General features: G+C 35.1%; 1 protein-coding gene across 1 annotated transcript in view; it reads right to left on the reverse strand.

Annotated features, from left to right (window-relative positions):
* Window positions 1-20,043, reverse strand: part of ERC2 (ELKS/RAB6-interacting/CAST family member 2) — a 371,864-nt gene that overhangs the window by 137,036 nt on the left and 214,785 nt on the right. The window contains exon 13 of the mRNA XM_085235975.1: window positions 8,929-9,089. Within this exon, the coding sequence (XP_085092101.1) occupies window positions 8,929-9,089 (161 nt within the window). The remainder of the gene's footprint in view (window positions 1-8,928; window positions 9,090-20,043) is intronic.

The following is a 20,043-nucleotide window of genomic DNA, read 5'->3' on the forward strand; positions in this document are numbered from 1 at the left end:
TCCTTCCCCAAAAGACAGAAACTCTCTGACCAGTTGAGGCACTGGCACAGACTGCCCAAGAGGATGCTGGAAACATCATCCTTGGAGCTGTTTAAAGAAACCTGGAGATGCAGCACTGAGGCACCTGGTTAAGTAGCAGTATTAGTGGTAGGGGTATGGTTGGGCTGGATGATATTAGAGGTCTTGTCCAACCTTAATGATTCTATGACTCTGTGACAATAAATTCTTACAGGTTTCATTATATCAGTTAGATAAATGTGTAAATCTTACTTATGACCTGACATGAAAAAAGGCTGCCACAATCTCACACTTTACTAAGCATGACATAATAAATAGCACGCCTCAGACATGAGAAGGATAACACATCCTCTATCTTACCAGGCACCAGAGAACCCAACGAGAGGAAGCAAAGCAATAGGAAATAGAATTTATTTTCCACATCACACAAAGAAGTATTTGTTTTGCTGGGGGTATGGGGAAGGTGAAGGAATAAAGAAGCACAAGAGGGAGGCAGCAGTGAATTTACTTCGTAGCACATAAGGAGCAATGAAAAGGCAAGGAAGGCTTTTCCTTGGTGTCATTAAGAAAGCTGTTCTGCTTGATTGCTGCTGACTGTTTTCTCTTCTGAATTTATCAAACCTTTTCCTTTAAACAGAAAACACCATCATAAACAATTTAAAGCACATTTTATATTTATATGTAGTATTAAACAGTAGTCCAGTAATTCAGTCTAATAATGCAGACTTCTAAATTTCTTTGGTTCTCCATGTTCATATATCTGAGTTTACATTAATTCAGCATTGCCACATCAGGAGACCCTCAGGTTATTAATCCTAGCATTGAACTGAATGTTCTGGGTCTCAATTATGCAAGGTTTGCCACTGGGGAAAAAAAAAAAAAAAAAAAAAGGAAAAACTGACCCATCATATTTTGAAGTCTAAAATGCAGAAACAACTGTTTGAATCATATTCATTTGGCTGAGGTTACGAGTCTGGGAGCCTGCAGTTGATCAGCACTGCCTGAGAAGTCACAGAAGGCCACTGGGAATTACAGTAACAGGGTTTTAGTAGACAAGGGCGTAATTCAGTCAGCTTTGAAAAAATATATATATCCCTGAACAGAAGCCTAATTTCTCCCTGCTTTTTAACTTTCAGTTTCCTACTCTTCTTTGCTGTCTTTTGAGCCACCTGTTCTTTTCAGTATATTTATCAGAGGTTGAAGCCTTCACATTCCCATGTTGGCTGAAATTCAAAAGAAATACCATCCTATTTCATTACCTTTATCATTAGCAACTTTTTACATACTAAAAGCACTTTAAATACGGTGCTAAAACAAACCATATATAGCTTTGTCAAGTTCAATAATTACAAAATATAGTTCTTTTCTACAGTACTGACCTTCTGGTAAAATGATTTTGTTGTTTACATTTTCTTACATCAGAAACAATGTAAGAAACAAAACACAACATACACACCCACAAAAAGAAGTTGTGGAATAGAAACCTGAAAAGAAATGTAATTCTTTAGGTAGGCTGCATAGTAACATTTTCCTCATCTAAAAAGTTAACACAGATAAATTCACCAGTAAGTTAACTTCAGTTTAGCTTCGGATAAAAATGCTAAGTATTCTTACTGACCAGGATTTTGTAAGTCCAGACCTGAACTTTCATTGCCTTGGTTTGTACAGCCCTCTTCCCCTTACCATTGTCCTGTTGCATTGAAAACAAATTCCTATTTCCTTTTATCTTTTATATGCCATTCTTATCACTGTTCCTCTCTGAACACTAGTCTACATTACATGAATTTAGAATGCTATGAATCAGGATACATCATGGATTAAACTGTTGCATTTTAAATGCTAGCACATTTATAAATTCAAATACAGGGATGTATTGCAGTTTAAAGATACTGATAAAAAAAAAAAAAAGAAAAAAGGGAACAGAGAAGCAAACATCATTATTTATATTGTAATTGTATCTTCAAATGGCTATTTGCATTACAAACAAAAAACAAGACTATGCACCTGAAAGTCCTGTATGCAGCAGCACCTGTAAGTCTGAATCACTGTGAATCCCACCTGCTTTCTAAGATGTCCACTCCCTAGAGAGTGTAACCGCCTGCTCTTTAACACAGTTGTTTAATCCATTGTATTGTCTTGTAAATCCACTTATTCTCCGTAGATCAACAGAAGCTAAAGGTTATGCAAAATGCGATCGTTATTATTTCCAAAGTGAATTAGTTGAATTAATAGAACAGGTTCTCAAAAAATGATTCTGAAATCATCTGATATTAACTACAACCATTGTGTTCCAGTGTAAGGGAGAAATGCGCAAGGAAAGAACTTACACTTCAGAGAGAAAATGAATTTTAGGAACATAGTTCAAGAACAACAGGCAAAGAGTATAAGGAAGTACCCATTTATGGACCTCTTCTTGTCCATGAATTTGTCTAATTCTTTTCTGAACCACTTGATGCCATCTGCCTTTTGGGGAAGCAACTTCCCAAAGGTCTCCAACCAATGGCCCGGTAAAGCACACCTTCTCTCTCCTCTGAATCAATCACTGATTAACTGCAATAACAGCCTGATATTCCCTATTCTGGAGGATCTAGCAAACAACAGTTCCACATTCAGCCTATGCCTCCTTTGTGATTCTGTTAACTTCAAACACGCCCCATCCCTGCATTCCCCTCCCAAGACTGAAGGGTCCTGAAGTTTTTCCTCATAAAGCAGCTGCAGGATCCCCTTGATCTTTCTACCATTCAAGTTCTGGGGAAAGCACTAAAGCAAGAAAACCCCAGGAAGCATTGTGGACTTTCCAACAGAAAGTGTTTGAAGCACCTATCCCAGCCTTCACACTGCTTTTCTTGTCCTGAGGTACCAGAGTGGGTAGAGAATTAATGGCAACAAACAGAAATAAAGTGCACTACTAGGTTACTGGCGCACAACTACCATCAAAGTCTCTTTTGCTTAACAAATGCCTCAAAACCATACAGATCATAGGAACCTAGAGGATCACTTTTTCAGCTACAGAGACAAAAGCCTGTATTTCTATGGTTTCCTGAGAACAGCATTAATTGAAAACCAAAATTCTTATGTAACGAGGAAAACAAACTGAACTTCAACAGCAGGTGCAAATCTATTTTAAAAGTAGAATATGATCATAAGGAAAAAAATGAAGAAATAACACTTTCTTTCCAGGCTAGTAACATTTCAAATCTCTTGTCTTACAAAATAAAAAATATATTGTAATTCAGTCTGAATATACCACAGTGAAGTGAACAGAAGTTTGGTGACACTCATATGTCTTTAAGTAGGAGAAGCTTTGCCAAGTAAGCTCACTCATTCTATTCTCACAGAGAGAAACATTTTATTGCTTTGTGCCCCTTCATTGTTTACAAAAGAAAAACATCTCCTCATTTTAGTCAAGAAAGCTTCTGTTCCAGAGAACAAAGGCTTCATTTGGGTTTCTCTAATCTTTGTGATGTTTGCAAGTTGGTGTCAAAAATGTTAGTGACAGCATGCTGTGTTACAGGTCTGTGGGGCAAAAGCAGTCACAAGAGACTTTTCACCCAGGTTAGGAGACCATATTACCATTCTAACTACTTCCTATGGAAGTCACAGTTGTATCAACATCCTGCTGTTTTGTTTGTATTTAACTTGGGCTATGACTCTCTACAATCTCAGCATGAATCCTACAATTAAATGGAAGCAGTCCACCAGTTACTAAGAAGCAGTCTAGTGTTCTACGTTCAAATTGGTACAATTTTTTATTTAGCCTTGATTCAGCTTTAGTAATGCATTATAAATATGTTCAGTGAATTGATAGCAAGTTGTCTCATAATCTTTCAAAAAAATTAAGAAAAATAGTAAACTATTTTCTGAAATATATTTTTTCTCCACTAGCCTACTGTCTAAGCTGTCAAGTAAAAATATGCTCTTTTAAAGAGTTCACGTGGGAGAAATTATCATAGCTATCCTTCTTCAATCGTAGGTTATAGCAGAGCTGGCAAAGTAAAAAAAGAAATGTAATGATACTACTTCCAAAATAATACCTTATTAATAGTCTAAGAATTCTGACTGCTGTATTTGCTTAAAATTCAATTCAAAGACTATCCTTTATTTTCCTGTATCCACGACTATTTATTTAACTGAGAACTATGTTCAAGATAGGTGCAGTTTTTCGGACAATCTTTTAATTTAACAGCATTTATAAAACAAGCATGGACTATATTTTGCCTACATTTTTTTTTTTATAACACCTCGATTCCTAGCTTAGGCAAGAATTATCTATTTCCTTGCTTTTTTGCTTTTTGCTTTTTTTTTTTTCCAAAAAGAAAAAAGAAAACAATACAAAATAAAACTACTGCATAACTATTAGCACAGGAAGCAGACAGTGGCCATAGGGAAGATGACATTTTAAGTGGTTTTAAAGAGTGAGCTCCAAGAAATTTCAAAGTTTTTTTGCAAACTTCAGTCACCTTGCCAGTTTCTCCTTTTTTACAGCATTATTCTCTTCATCCTCATTGTGTTTGAAAGATCCCCCCAAAAAAGGAAAACATCTTAATGACTACGTGCAAGTAAAGGCCTTACACTTTCACTAAGGATTTTCCAGCCAATAAGTTTCATGCTTCTGGCCTATGCATGCACTGAACAGGTGAGCTGCATATAAAATTACTCCGAAATATTCCAGATGCATTGGATTTGCTGCTCACAGAGAGATTTCAGAAGAGATTTTGACCACAGCTGTAGCCACAGTGATGAGAAAGAAACCACAGTGCTGTGGGTAACAGAAATTCTAGGGGTGGAGCAGGTAGGATGTAACAAGGCAAAAATACGTTGAGTTCCTTTCCCCCCCCAAGCACTAGTCTGCATAGTGATGGATGGAAAAAGTAATAGAAGAATATAAGGCAGGGACATGATCTGATTTACCCAGGTGTTGGAAAAATGTTTGTGTTCTCCAAACATGCACCAGCCATGCAGCTCCTGCTAAGCTATTATTCAGACGTGAAATCCCCAACTTCTTGAATAAAATTTATTGATGGAAATATGGGGGTATGTCTGGGGAAAACCAGATGAATTTTAAGTTTCCTTATACTCTGCCACTAATATTCCGTAAAATATTTTGAATTCCCTACAAATTGTGACCATCTAGTTTTACACATCATAAAGCCTTCTCCTTAGGCTGTAGTCCTTGGCTTCTAGAATTCATTCATGGTCTCTCTTCACCTCTGCAATATCCAGAAAAGTCCACCTGAGGCTATTTTTATGCATCCGTGTCTGGATTAAATCCACTAAAAGGGGGGGAAGAGGACAAGTCAGGCAGAGTAACCAACAAACACATTGGTTCCCTGCAGTTTCCAGCAACAAATCGCTTGCTCTGTGAAACTGCGCCTGCACAACTTGTTGAAACAAACAGATCCCAATCATGGTCTTGCATTCAAGATTGCCATTTAATGGTAAATGCAGCTGCCCTGTCCTTTTGTGGCAAATCAGCTGAATGTCCAATCCAGGAGGTAAAACTGGAGTATGCATACAGCACTCCTGCAAAGGGTGGCAGCAGGTAGGACTGAATGCTTGGTGGAAAAAACATTTTATCCCTTTCTTCCCACAAATATTTCATGCTTGACTATACACAGGTGCTGTTAAATGAATAAAGTAAACATACTGAAAAACAGAGATAAGCAATACTCATTTATTATTTTCAGTGAAAAAATGGGGAACGTTCTTAAACAAAGGAAAGGATGTTTAACTTTATGCTGTCACTAAGAAAATTTACTGAAAAATCTAATTTTTTTTTTATCACAGCACAGCAATGATCTATTTTTGTTACTGAATTAAAGGACTAGTAGCTGGTTATTTTATTAGATCTTTAATGTTTCCTTACTGAAGTAATCTGATTTATTCCACATTAGAGAAAATATGTATTTTTTTCTTCTGAAAATTCAATATGAATTATGGGGCAAAGTCACTTCCAACAAAACCGGTTTAGTAATACCCACAGGTGATGGCATGAACTCCATTAAAGGCAATGAAATTACCCCACTTCACAAACTCTTGGCAAGAATTTTATTCAGAAACTTCAGTGTACTGAGTTGACTACTAAAGGAAATTCACAATAATTAACAGATGGATCTCAAAGGTTGAGAATTCACTAGTCAGTCTTCAAGTCAAATCACGAAGTTCAGTTTTTTGTAAATTAATGCCCTAGTCATGGACTGCTAAGTGCCATGTATGTTAAATGTAACTAAGTCACTGAAAGGTCATCAAATTAATGTAAAAAACAAATGAATGAGCATTTCTAAGAAACCCTTCAGAAGTTGACAGCAGTTTCTGCTCCTTACTGCAAACTTTCAGAAAACAAAAACAAAGATATCTTTTTAACTGTCAATTTCTAATTTCAAGTCAATTGAAACCTTTTTATGAATGTGAAATGTTTCAAAATGGCTTTTGTCACACTATATAATGCAGAAAGCTTTTTAAAACACTCACAGTTATTATGAAATAAGCTCACTGATTTTATTATGCTCAGAAAAAGCATAAAGCATTAAGACAATTAGGCATTATGATGGATTTGAACACATGGTGTGTTTTGCTGTTAACATGAATCCATAACTTCCATTAACGTCAGTATGAGTTATACTCTGTCCCAAAAATACAACCATAACAAAAATATTTCCTCCAGAACTAATATAGTAATATTTTTATAGACATTTGGAAAAAAAAAAAAAAAAAGTCTCATATTTAGAAAGCAACAGTACATGAAAATCCTTCTCCAAATTTTAACACTTTGAAACTCTTGAGAATAAATCTCAGATTTTTACATCCTGGCATCAAGATAAGAGTAATTTCATATTTATCTTCTTCCATCCAACTACTTTTCCTTAAATAGTACTTATGTAGTTCGAAGTTCAAAAAGACTAGGCAGATAATGAACAAGATTAAGCTCCTATCCAGTTTTACTCTAAACTTCCTTAAATAACTGAATTTATATGTGGGCATGTAATGACAACTGGAGAAATTATGTAAAACTGACAACCAATTGTAGTCTGTAAATTAAGATGGATCTTGGCAATGTCAGCCAGATGGACACAGAATGCAGAGTTATGTTTGGAACTTGAACATAATATAAGCATAGGAAATCATCATGAATGCTTTTAAACACAGTTCATGCCTATTTAACTGGAAGCTAGCAGCCAAGAACCATAATCACTCCATATCAAATAATTAAGTGATAAATAGAATTTACAGTCAGTTCTTCCAAATAATTAATTATCTTAAAGTATCAGAGAGAAGGTAGATGAAGAAACTCTACTGTACTAAGTTACTACCAAACAAAATTGTAATTATTCTGTCAGTGGGTTTTTCTAGGTCTTAGCTAGCATCTGCAATCTGTTCTTGAGAGTATCATGTTCAAAAGAATAATTTAAGACCTTCTGTAGTATAATGTATTATAGCAGTTTCATAAAGTTTGTTCATTGTGCACTTATTCAGTAAGCAATTTCAAAAGTTAAAAAAGTACTGCAATGAAATACCTGAATTATTTTAAAAAGACTCCACTAATATATGTACAATCTAAGTTATGTTGTTTTGTGTATTTTATTAAGTTAAATAATCTGGTAGACCTAAGAAAAATTAAGGTTTACACCTATTTAATTAGACAATGTTGTGTTTAATTGAAGTTATGTAGCTCTTCTCAAACATAGAGCTCAAAAAATGAATAAACGTTCAGTATTTGCTTCTTCCTAGATTCAGTTGTAAAGTTGTCTAAGAGGTAGTACAAAGAAACAGTAACTAGAAAAATTATCACATGAAAATTTCACTCATTATCTTCTGATAGCATCATTCATTCTCACTATTTGTGCTCTCCGTTCTTAATATCATGCGATACGATTTTATACATTTTGTTTTGTTCTCAAAGAAACAGAACAAAGCTCTGTACAGAAAATAGATGTCTGCATGAAATACACCTGTTGTGAATGTCTAGGTTATCATAGGTGAACCAATAATTAAAAAACTCAATAACCCAAAAACGTATATAATACTCAATATATCACATAACACTATAAATCACACATATTACTAATTTATACGCACCTCATTAAAATAAAAAGCAGAAGTTCTTTTGATTTCCTGGAAGCAGTCATTGTAACAATAATGTTTCCGTACCTATATTAGATGGCAGCCATTCTTAAAATATGCTTTTATAAAATTGTAGGAAGCATATGTGGCCATCTACCAACTTATCTTTTTTAAAGCTTTATTAAGATATTTTTTTCTGATGATTTACCTTCCTTTGAAATGTCAGGATAGAGACAACTACCTAAATAAAGCTACACATATCTCAAATATTTTTTTTTCTTTTTTTTTTTTCCCCTAACAAAACAGTTCAGGAATTAGACCAGACTTATTACAGACATTTTCACTTATCACACATAGGAAGATAGATTTAATTACAGGTCTGTCTTCCTTTATCAGTTTGGTATGCTTATATATTGTGATAATGTGTACACTGATAGGTATTTGTTTTGTGTTCATTTTTTTTTTAAACTAACTCAATTCACTCATTTTTGCACTATCCACAAAGTTGACGAACCCTTTTCCTTGCATGATACTAAGAAAACATCAGTATACATTTCTCAGTGAAAGATGGGGCCTTAAATATTCCATTTTTCATGGAAGTTACACTGCAATGATATTTTAATTGCATGTATCAAAAGACAGCATTCAAAAATTCTTCTCCTGTTAACTGTTAAGTAATGTAATGAATGTAATGTAATAAGCAAAATGAACACTCTCTCTTTTTTGTATTTCCAAAGGTACTTTGGTCCTGCTATTAGAAGATCATAGATTTAAACAGCGAGAAAAACAGACTTTTAGGAAAAAAAAAAAAATAGTTATCCTAGAAATTTGAGAAAGCAATGTACTTACTTCATTTCTAGAATTTCTTCAAGTTGCTTTCTCCGCTCTATTCTTAGGTTAGCCAGATGTGCTTCCTTCTCAGCCAAAGACTGCTGTGTTGAGGCAAGACGGGCTTTGGTAGAATCTAGTTCTTGTCTAGTCTTTTCCAATGCATTCATCAGTTCTTCTACCTAAAAGAAAGAAAAATTTTTAAGCTCCATGTTCTTCTTAAGAAGTAAATCTTAGAAATATGTAAATCTAAGAATACATCCACACACAAAAGGAATTACTTTAACTAAACAGCTGTTCGTATCCATTCCTCTTTGGAAAACAAACAGAATTGAAAAAAAGTAGTGTTTCTATGAATCTGTACCTTGAATCTTTTAACAAGTAAGATTTATACAAATCAGCACTAACACATACTGCCAGCAATGTATTTAACATGGGCCACTGTCACATACCGACACAATTTACAAATATTTTCTGCACCATTTACATTATTGTAGTTCAGGGAGGTTATAATTTATCACAAGAAATTTTAGATTCAGATAATAGTTATGTATTTTAACATAAAACTCTTCATGACCGTCCATATACCTTTCAGCAAAAAGTACACACCCTTTAGTACAGGAACAGGTTGCTCAAAGAAGCTGTAGATTCTCCACACATTGGGTGTTTTCAAATTTGGACTGAACAAATTTAGGGAATTGGATCCAGCTCTAAAGTTGTCCCTGCTTTCAGCAGAGCTTTAGAATGCGTTGCCTCCACTGATCCCCTGTAACCCAAATATTATTCTGATTCTCGTCATAAGGAGGACAATAGCATGCATTGTTATTCATATCCGCATTGTTATCATACCCACCAGGCTACTCTTCCCAGGACAGCCAAGAATCTCTGAAGTATGGGATAAAAAAAATGTAAGGTAAATGTTAGCATTTGCATTGGTAAATGTCAATTGGATTTAGGGTAAATTACTTGCAGGAATTCAGAAAAAATTCCTGCTTTCAGAAAATAAAATTTAGAGGTAAAAAAGTGCACGCTACATTCTATTGCATTATTTAAATAACAAAAATTATACATGACACCTGTCTGAACGCAGAAAAAATTCAGCTGTGGTCATATTATCAGTTTGCTTACAGAGAAAGTGAGATGTTTTCCCCCAAGTTCATGTTTAATTGTTGTTTGCTGTTATCTAAATTCTAGTAGAGTGCAATTAGTGTTGATGAACCACTTTTTTTTGTTCAAGCTAAACACTCATTGCTTTGCTTGCCTACCGTGTGACAAGTTCAATAAAGCAAAATTAATAACCCAGTCTCTACCAAATTACAGGGAGTAGGACTCACACTGTTTGAATATCATACATAAATTATTTACCTCTTCTACACCAGCTGCATCTGCATCTTTATAAACACTATAGTAAGTATCAATGCAATTCTAGGATGCATCTGATACCCTCCAGTGTTTAAGATGTTGTATTTCATTAAGGCAGTATCAGAATTGTCCATAGCACTGAAATTAGTGATGGTTATTCTCCGATTCAAATAGTAAAGAAACACTTCTGTAAATAAGTGCAAGGAGTACAAACCAAGCCACAGAGTCTGAGAAGAAGCAAGACTGTACTAAAATAGACATCCATATTTTAAACCATTTAAGGAAATTAAAGGCTTCAGAAAAAAACAACAAAGCTTTAGATTTGTTAAGGTATATCAATCATATACTTATGTATTATTAGAAAAAAAAAGAGGTCAATGTTTGAGAGAATAAAACCGAAAATCTGAATATGAAAATTTCTTCAAACCATAAATCATTAACATATGCAGACTTGAAATTTATATTTCATTTATACTTCCAGCACAATATTTGCCAGCTAGTTCTTCCTTCACGTTTTAAATTTGACCCAAGAAGTTTTCATAATCAAATTTTCAGTTTTTGTCTCCAAATTCTTAATATAAGCACTATTCTCTTATTTGATATCAGCGTTAGATTGATTAAAAGACTGTAACTATATCACCTTTGAGATTAAAGTCAAAATGTTTATTTACAATCTCCTAGTCCTACTGCATGGAATGGAGACAAGTCCAGTACTACTAGAGCAAAATTTTAGCTTTCAGACCTACAGCAAAATGTTTGTTTCAAGGGCATACAGGTGCACAGCATCTAGAAAAAAATTAACACAAAGGCATGTTTAAGATTTATTTACACAGAAAAGTTTCTCAATTTCATTGTTATGTATCAGTAGAGTATCTGGAAATCCAAGCAGCCCTTCAGCATCTCCCAGTGCTGCACTGTCCCTGTGTCAGCTGTGTCAGAGCTGGCCCAGGTCTGCTGATGGCAGCCGCCACTGCTTGCAGCACTTCAGCCCTGCTGCTCACTGAGCTCTGTGGGGCTGCCATTATGGCTTTCAGAAAGCCTAACTGATGGCAGTACTTCAAGAATTTTTATAAAATTAGTACCAGAATTTAACTTTACATTTCAGAATGGCAGAAAACCAGGAAACCAAACTATTACAATTCTTTCTAAATTTTGAGTCTATTTTAAATGAACGCTTTCTACTTGTACCACATCACATTTCCAAGTCCCGTCCTCACACACCAACATCAGTTTCACACTAAGATAAAGAAAGAAAAAGAAATGTATGCTGCTGAAGCATACATCTGCACTACCAGATTCTGTGAATTAAAGAAGGTTAGAGTTCAAATGAATGACAGATTATTAAAAATGCCCTGGAGCATTCTTAATTCCAGATTGGATCTGGCTCAGCACAACTCATGCTAACATAATACTATTCCAGTTTGTGAGAATAAGGAGAGGGAGGAACAACTGCATGTTTTCTGTGATTCTCGGCTCAGATACGATGTATTTCTACAGAATGATGACAAGCTGGCAGCTCTCCAGCAATCAAGGTTAGTATTATTAGTGTCATTATTAGTATCACTGTCTTTAAATGGTGGGCACTTCATTTTTAATAATTATTTTAATTATAAATAATTATAATATAAATAATTATAAATTCACGATTTCCCTTACTGAATTCAAATATCAGGAGCTATAAGTAAACCCCATGCCAACTTTAATTTCAACTCCAATCTCACATTAGTAGACACTGATTATTTATTAATTTCGCATGGTAAAATTCGAAGTGATAACTCCTACTGTTTAGTTCTAGCTTCTTCACTTTTGTTTAATACAAGAATATTAAACATTATGGATAATAATAAAAAGAGTAGCAAATTATTCCATTCATTCAATACAAATATGAGCCACATTTTTATAACAAAAAGTGTAAAAATCCATACAGTTGTTTTTTAAGGTCCTTTTTTCCCATTTGCTAAAGAAATGCCTTATATAGCTTTTTCTTCAAAGTCACCATATAAATTTATCTCCAGTTCTCTAAAGATTAATTTAATGACAACTTTTTTTCCTCCCTATGATTAAGCATGAGACTGAATAAAAAAAAAATTAAAAAAAGACTGGTTCCTTAAGGTTCCTCTTTGTGGCTTTCATAGAAACATAGTCTGTCACTGGACTACAAGGACATAGATAACACAGTCACAATGATAAGGGAAAACTGATGAAAATGTGGATTTGTACACACAAATATCCACTTGCCACCTCTTCTGACACAGGCAGGAGACTTCAGCTTTTTACACTAATGGCTGCTGGTCATGCACAGAACCACTCTATCTTTTGGTGAGTTCAATTGGAGACAGGTCCAGCATAAGTCATGTTGACCTGCAATATGGTTTGCAAATACCTTGTTTCTTTCTCCTAATAGGAATCTTTCCCAGTGTACAACAGCCTAACCTGTTCCATTTCAAAGATGTTTTTCCCAGAAGGGAACAGATGGAGTAAAGTGTCATACTGAGCTTTGCAAGACATGGAAATAATTTCTCTGTCATGCTTCCCTCCAATTACTTCCATCCCCATTTGTCATCCATAGCCAAATTCCTTATCTCAAGACTATTTCCATCACAACTTTTAAACTCAGAAAACAGGTCTAACAAAAGCAACATATCTATGGAGAGTGATGTTCCTGAGCCTTTTCAAATCAGAAATTAGTCATAAATTGTGTCTCACAATTCTGGATATTGGAAAAAGCAACGATATTCTAGAATACACATACAGATTAAAACAAACATTTCAGTGAAACATTTGACAGGAAAGCAAGAAGATTATCACATCGAAGATAATAGCTCATTTTTGTGTTTCTTTTGTTTTGTTTCATGACAAGAGTCCAATGATATCAACTAGCAATGCAGCGAAAGTACAACACAAATTACCAGAAGTCCTGATAGAGAAAACCTCAATGGATGAAATGATTTGCAATCTGCATAGGAACAAAATAGCACAATTTTCGAGTTGGATGCCATGCTGCAGTATTTGAAACCAAAATCTTTTTGAGATTATTACATAAAGTAGGATTCAAAATACTTCTATCCTCCTGCTAAATCCTATGTTAATAATATACAAGGTTTAATTTTATTCAGATAAGGAAGAGACAGTGTAGATATGGGGCAAATTCCTCATTTAGACTTGTCATGGACCACAGTCAGGGAAAGACAGTACCTTAAGTTTCCTCAGTGTTTCCTTACTGGCTGTGATGGCTATCAACTGTGTTCACTGATATGACAGAAACATATTTCCATCCCTACATAAGACATTCCAGAATTTAAAGTATCCCCATAGGTTAAAAGAAATATATATTGTAAAAAGAGGGATTAACTGTGTACCAGTCTTTATTATATTAATGTTAAGATTCTGCAAGATAGTTCTGGGAAAAGGCTTGAAATTATTAACTTTCTTGAAACTGTCAGTAAGAATTCTCATCACTTTTTAATCTCAACCTCAATAGTTCAATAAAAGATAGGGCCACGGGAATATATTTCTTGGATCTGGTCTTCCAATTAAGAAAGTAATTTCATCTATAGTCAGAAAACAAGCTTAACTAATTTTGAAATACTGGTAATAATCAGTTAAGTATAATAATAATCATACATAAGCCAAACTAAAACAACAATCAAAAGCAACAAGATTTATATGTGTGTATATACATATATAAACAAACATAGGTCACCCTGAAAGTAATGCCTCCTATTTATTTCCATGGAAACTATAGCAGATAAGAAAAGCACAATAACACAATTTGATAGAACAAATTCTCAGCTACAAAACACTCTTTTTCAACACAGACACCATGATTAGTTCTGCATTTTCACCAGAATTTTCACCAGCAATGAACAAGAGCTGGCATGCCATGTCCATAAGAACCTACTCCAGCTAAGGTGGGTGACCCACTGTCACCACTGCTTAAATACGTGACCCACCACCTCACTGTGCTCACATCCATTTGGTCTCCATAAATGTTCAGCAAGTATCAACGAATGCCAATGGGCATTTTTTTTCCACGCAGATGAATTCAATTCTGCAACTTTTCTTCATACACACTTCCCTGTCAGACGCCATTTTGTCAGATTGCCGCTCTGCTGCCATCTGTCACACAGGAACAACATGTAATGGAATATTGGTTGGAAGGGTCCACCTGTAGTGCCATACCAGCAACACCTGCCTCTGACATTGTGGGCCAACATAATAAAAGAGTAGGCATTAATTTTGGAGCAGACCTCACATGAGCGTGTGCCTAAAATGGCATGTCTATTGTATAAACCAAATTAAAAATATGAACTCTGTGTTTTACTGTCATGTTTCTAGACACATGGAAACCTCTTCAAGTGCAACCACAGTTGCAAAATGCGAATATGACCTTCAGCAAAACTTAAAGGGATGGTCAAAGTAGCAGAATATTCTTCATTAGCAGCAAAATGGAATTATATGATGAAGTAATTACTATAACATTCTGATTTTGCAATGCTGTATAAATTAGAAATAAACCTTACACTATGTCCGTAAAGATATAGTATTCTAAGTGTTGCATGAATCAATTAACAAATGTTCTTTGTTCAAGATGAACTCATGCTGACAGGGCCTAACTCACCATTGGCCTCATTCAACCCTAAAAGTCATTCACGCATACACTGTAATGGAAATAAGACCAGGCACCTGAGCAATTGCACAGCTTCACTTCTTACAAAAAAATTAGCATCCTTTTTTTTTTAATTTAATTGGAAAATGAATTATTTCATTACCATATTTTACTTGTTTCCTCTCTTAGTCATTGAGCTTCATTTGAGAAAGTCTGTGATTTTTTTTTAAGTGACTGGTGGCCTCTGTTCTGCTCAAACTTACACTTATTTGACATCATACAAACCTAATAACAAAAGTAGTATTAACAGCATTTTATAGTTGTGCAAATGGAAGCAGATTTAGATGGTATATATTGATAAATTACAGAGCTCAACTTAGTGTTTCCAGAAGCATTAAAAAATATAGAGTAGTAATTGAATTAGCTAATGAAGATATGTTGATTTCAGTAGGACACTCAGTTGTCCCACACGATACTGTACGTGGAAGAGAACTCTTGTAGGCTGAAAACAATTATACTGTGTGATTTCAGTGTTGAGACTCTTCAGATAAAGCATGCAAGTAGAGCAGAGCAACTCTTTAGCTGGTGTTAAAGTACAGCGCTGTCAGACTGGCCTCTCTGGTTAATGTCAATAGCACTGCGTATAAAAGGTGACTAAAGTGTGTACAAATGTTGATCTTTGGAGAAGGCATGCCTAGAATCATACACACATCTACTATTTCATCCACCAGGTCAACTTCAGGGAGAGAGGGCAAATTGGGAGTTTTCTTGCCAAAAATTGATTCTTAGCACACTTGTTAGGTTACACTGCACAAAGCTACTTCTCCCCTGCTTTTAATCCATAATCACAATCTATTATTAGAGTTAGAAATGCTTCTCCCTTACAGTATTTCCAAAGGCAGCAGGGATTCATGTGGTATGTATAAAGTCTTACTGCAAACAGTTTATGTACATAAGAGGGTTTCTTCACGCTCTACAATGTGCTTACATATTGTAAAAAAAGCAAGCAAGAGTTAAAGTGAAAATGTTATGGTATAAAAGTGCTTGGATAATTTTGCATAACAAATCTCAGAAAGTAAGGTTTCCTATCTAGTTTTAGTACAAGCTAAATAATGTTAATATGCAGCAAGAGAAAAAACAAGAGAAAAGAATCGAGCAATTGCTAACTGTAGGCAGCTTCTGTACCAAGGAAATTTGACACTGCCTTTACTACAGTGACATTTAATGCAGAGTTCATACAAGTACTGAATGCCCAAGGAAGCTGCATCTGCACTCTTCTTTTAATGCAGATAATCTTTTCCTGTTTACTTAATTCTATGGCGTTTTTACTATAAACTTATTTATGCAATATTTTATAGGCTTGGCACATCTACAAAGGTCACAGTGACTTGAATATGCTACATGCTTAAAAACTAAAATAAAGTGATTGCTATTGTATATAATGCAATATTCCCTACATAAATAACTGTAAGCAAAGTCATAGTATGGATATACATCAAAGAGACAAGTTCTAGCTCTGGTGTACCCGCTTGAAAACCACTCTTATCAAGAAAAACTCAGCAATCAGTAGTTTAGTTACAACCTTATTGAAATTTATCTATACCCATAGGAGAAGTGCTGGTGAACACATGGGCAAGACTACAGAAAATTCACTATTTCAGATGTGATATGCACATAAACAACATAAGTTTACCAACAGGGTTCCTGTCTCTATATGTTAAATGAGATACACTAAAGATGTATTGTAGATAAAATATACAATAAAGACTATTTTGCATCATTTCGGGTACTTTTTCTGCGGGGAAAACAATTCCATAGAAAGTGATCTTTCTAAAAAACAATCATAAAATAAAAAAACTGCTCTGAAGGGTCAGTTCAGGAAGAAAGCAGCCAATAGGATCAAAATTAAAGTGCTTATGAGTCTGTCCAAGATAGGACAGACAAAAGGACAGTATGAGGAAGCCTAAAGAGGACAACAAAATATCTGGCAACTGGACTCCATTATTAACACATGATAAGCTAGGAATGATTATATGATGGAGCAAAACTATCGACCTTGAATTTGTCAGAAGGAATTCCTCCATGAAGGCAGTTTATAATGAGCATGACAGATTTTCAAAGCACTAAAGAGAAATCTCACCCACGTAGAAGCTCCCTGTTCACACTACCCCCTCACCTACTGCACAGTAACAAGCTTACTGGATAAATCAGCCACAGATCTCTGTGCCTTGCCTCAATCAACACCCTAGAGAGAAATTCCCTGTGGGAGGAAAAAGCAGTGCTGGAGAACGATGCCAAACTCAAAGCAGCAGCAGCCTCAGGAAATAATACCTGTGCGAAAAGGGAGTCAAGTGTGAGGGTGGCTGCACAGGCTGTTACATCTGACAGCAGGGCTGCCAGCACTGTGGAGAAGTCAAGCAGGCATTCACAGAGCCCATGGATGCCTGCACAATGCTGCAGGCACACGAGATCAGGGGGAAACTATGCAGCAACTGAATGGATCTACACATGTAACAACACATGTAGCACTGCAGAACAAAGTTGCTGACAATTACACATGCATATAGCATTCAGTTATGAAACTAGGTAGGAATGGCTCACTATGATTACAGAGATGGAAGAAGAAAACTGGGCTGGGGAGAGAACTTTGATAAGGGCAGCAACATAGTCCTGATGGTCCAAAAAATGTCCAAAAATATCCACTGTAAACACCAAAATTCAACTGGGAGTTGGCCTCTTCTCCCAGGTAGCTAGAAATAAGACAAGAAGGAATGGCGTCAAGTTGCACCAGGGGATGTTCAGACTGGATGCTAGAAAAAAGAGTGGTCAGGAATTGGAACAGGGTGCCCAGGAAAGTGTTGGATTCATCTTCACTGGAGGTCTTAAGAAAAAGGTAGATGTAGTACACAGGGACATTTTCAGTGGGCAATATTGGTGACAGGTGGACAGTTGGATTAGATGATCTTAGAGGTCTTTTCTCAACCTTAATGATTCTATGAGTGTATGATATTTAAACATGATTCTTTAACACTGTTTCAGACGGGCTATTCAATCTGCCAAATTAACTCCAGTACATTTTATAGTAGATTAAACTTCTTGAGTATCTGGGCTGTATTATGAGTAAAACACTATGTTCTACTGACATGTTTCAAGAGATTTCATCTCTAAAATGCATAAGAAAGAAAAATGCATTATTTTTTTCACAGATAATGAAAATAAAAACACCAACAGTGTAACTGTGCTCAATAACACACAATGCCATAGTTAGAAAACTGCCTAGAACTTTCAGAATTATGATCCCTCTGTTAAGTATACAGCACTCTAAGCAGGTTATATAGTTTAGTTTTTTATTCTTCATATTTCCAGACAGATGTAAAAATTACTTGAAGTGCTTGGGAAAGAAGACAGTCTAAATATAATATACTTCTAGGGAAATAACATTTTCTACATTTAGACCTCAGGCACTGCTGATGGCAGAATAAGATTGGAATGTGCAGATAATTATCTCTGAGGCTAGTCAACAGCTAGAAGTCCTTCGTAATATCACCTTTAAGATCAAGCCAAGACATTCCAGTCTGAATCGAGGTTTATTTATTAAAGGATTTAGCACTTTTAGATCCAATATTGCCTGGAAGACCACCAATTTCCATTCCCAAATATCTAATTTCTCCAGTTTCTTGGTGAATACATAAAGACCTTCAAAATAACTTCAGTGAGCACACACATATGCACATGAAGGACATCTAAATTCCTTCCCCTCACTAAGATGAATTCCACAGGAAACACCTCTACAAAGCAAAATCCTCACTGTAGAAGCTTTCAAAAATTCTCATCCATTTCAGCTACACGGATAACTGCAGGCATTTGTAATTGTAAGTTGTTGTTTTGTTGGTTTTTTTTTCTTGATCTTGATTGGTATAAGGAATACTGACAAGAATAGAGATTCATGATTGGTAGAAAAAAAAAAAATGCAATCTTTATCCTTTTTCCTTGAGCTAACAAAAACAAACCTCACAAAAACTAGACAAGTAAATACTTAAGTACTTCGAATATTTTCTAATCTGGGGAGAGAGCTAGAGATGCAAAACAAGGTTTGGGGTCTTTTTTTCCCCTATTTAAAAAATCCATTTGAGATCAGTAAATAAAATTGTTATTTAAAACTGTAGATCAACAATTCTCTGTTGTTAATTTGCTTTTTCAGTCTGGGGTCTTTTTTGTGCTGATGCCACTTACCTAAAAACCTCCTGTTCATGATACAAGATCAAAATCAATGGCGTATAATACAACATCCGTTGAGTAAATTCATGTGATACTGTAATATTAAAAAGGATTTCTATAAAAGAAAAGAAATATAGCCTTTCTATTTATAGTGGATTTGGCCAACAACAACTACAAAAAAAAACCTAAACATTCACAGTATGATCCTGGTTATCCAAACTTCCCTGCTGTATCTAATGAACTGTTAACATGTCTTCCCACGGCAGTGACTTCTCATGATACAAACTTGGAGTCATCCAGACAAATTTAGTGTCATAAAGGTTGAAAAACTGGTTATTGCATTATGAATAATCTTTCATTCAAGATGCGTCTCATGGCACTTCATGCAATGTTATACAACATCCTACCCTCAAGAGAAGGGAAAATTAGCCATTAAAAAATACCTTCAACTATTATAAATCCATAGTAATATATGGTAATAAATAATAACTATTAATCTACTTTTCTCCTGTAATACTACATAAGCAAACAAATTTCACATTAAAAAAAACACTGGCAAAGAACATTAAATAATTTTTAAAAGAAAAAAAGAATATCTACATTTCCAAGATAGTATCAGTAGTATCTGTCTCTCCTTTCCTCTAGTTGAGTTCATAGTTAAGCCAAAAAAAGGCCCAGAAGATAAAAGATTTCCCAAACTGAATAAGTTTCCTGTACCTAGCAAAGAAGATTCAAGTTCCTTATCTTTAAGTACAACGACCTTTCTGCCTGCCACTGCTCCCTCCTCCTTCTCCAAATAGAGTTTCAAAGTAAAAAAGAAAAGCCCTTTGTATCCTTTGTTGGGAGGATACATTCTGCCCCCACTCATTGCCGTTGAGTTCAGCAGCATAGAAATAGCATCATTAATACAGATATCAGCCCACTATTATTTTTCCTCAGAGTTGCAT

Source organism: Meleagris gallopavo, chromosome 14 (assembly GCF_905368555.1).
Source record: "Meleagris gallopavo chromosome 14, MGAL_WU_HG_1.1, whole genome shotgun sequence".
Taxonomy (NCBI): domain Eukaryota; kingdom Metazoa; phylum Chordata; class Aves; order Galliformes; family Phasianidae; genus Meleagris; species Meleagris gallopavo.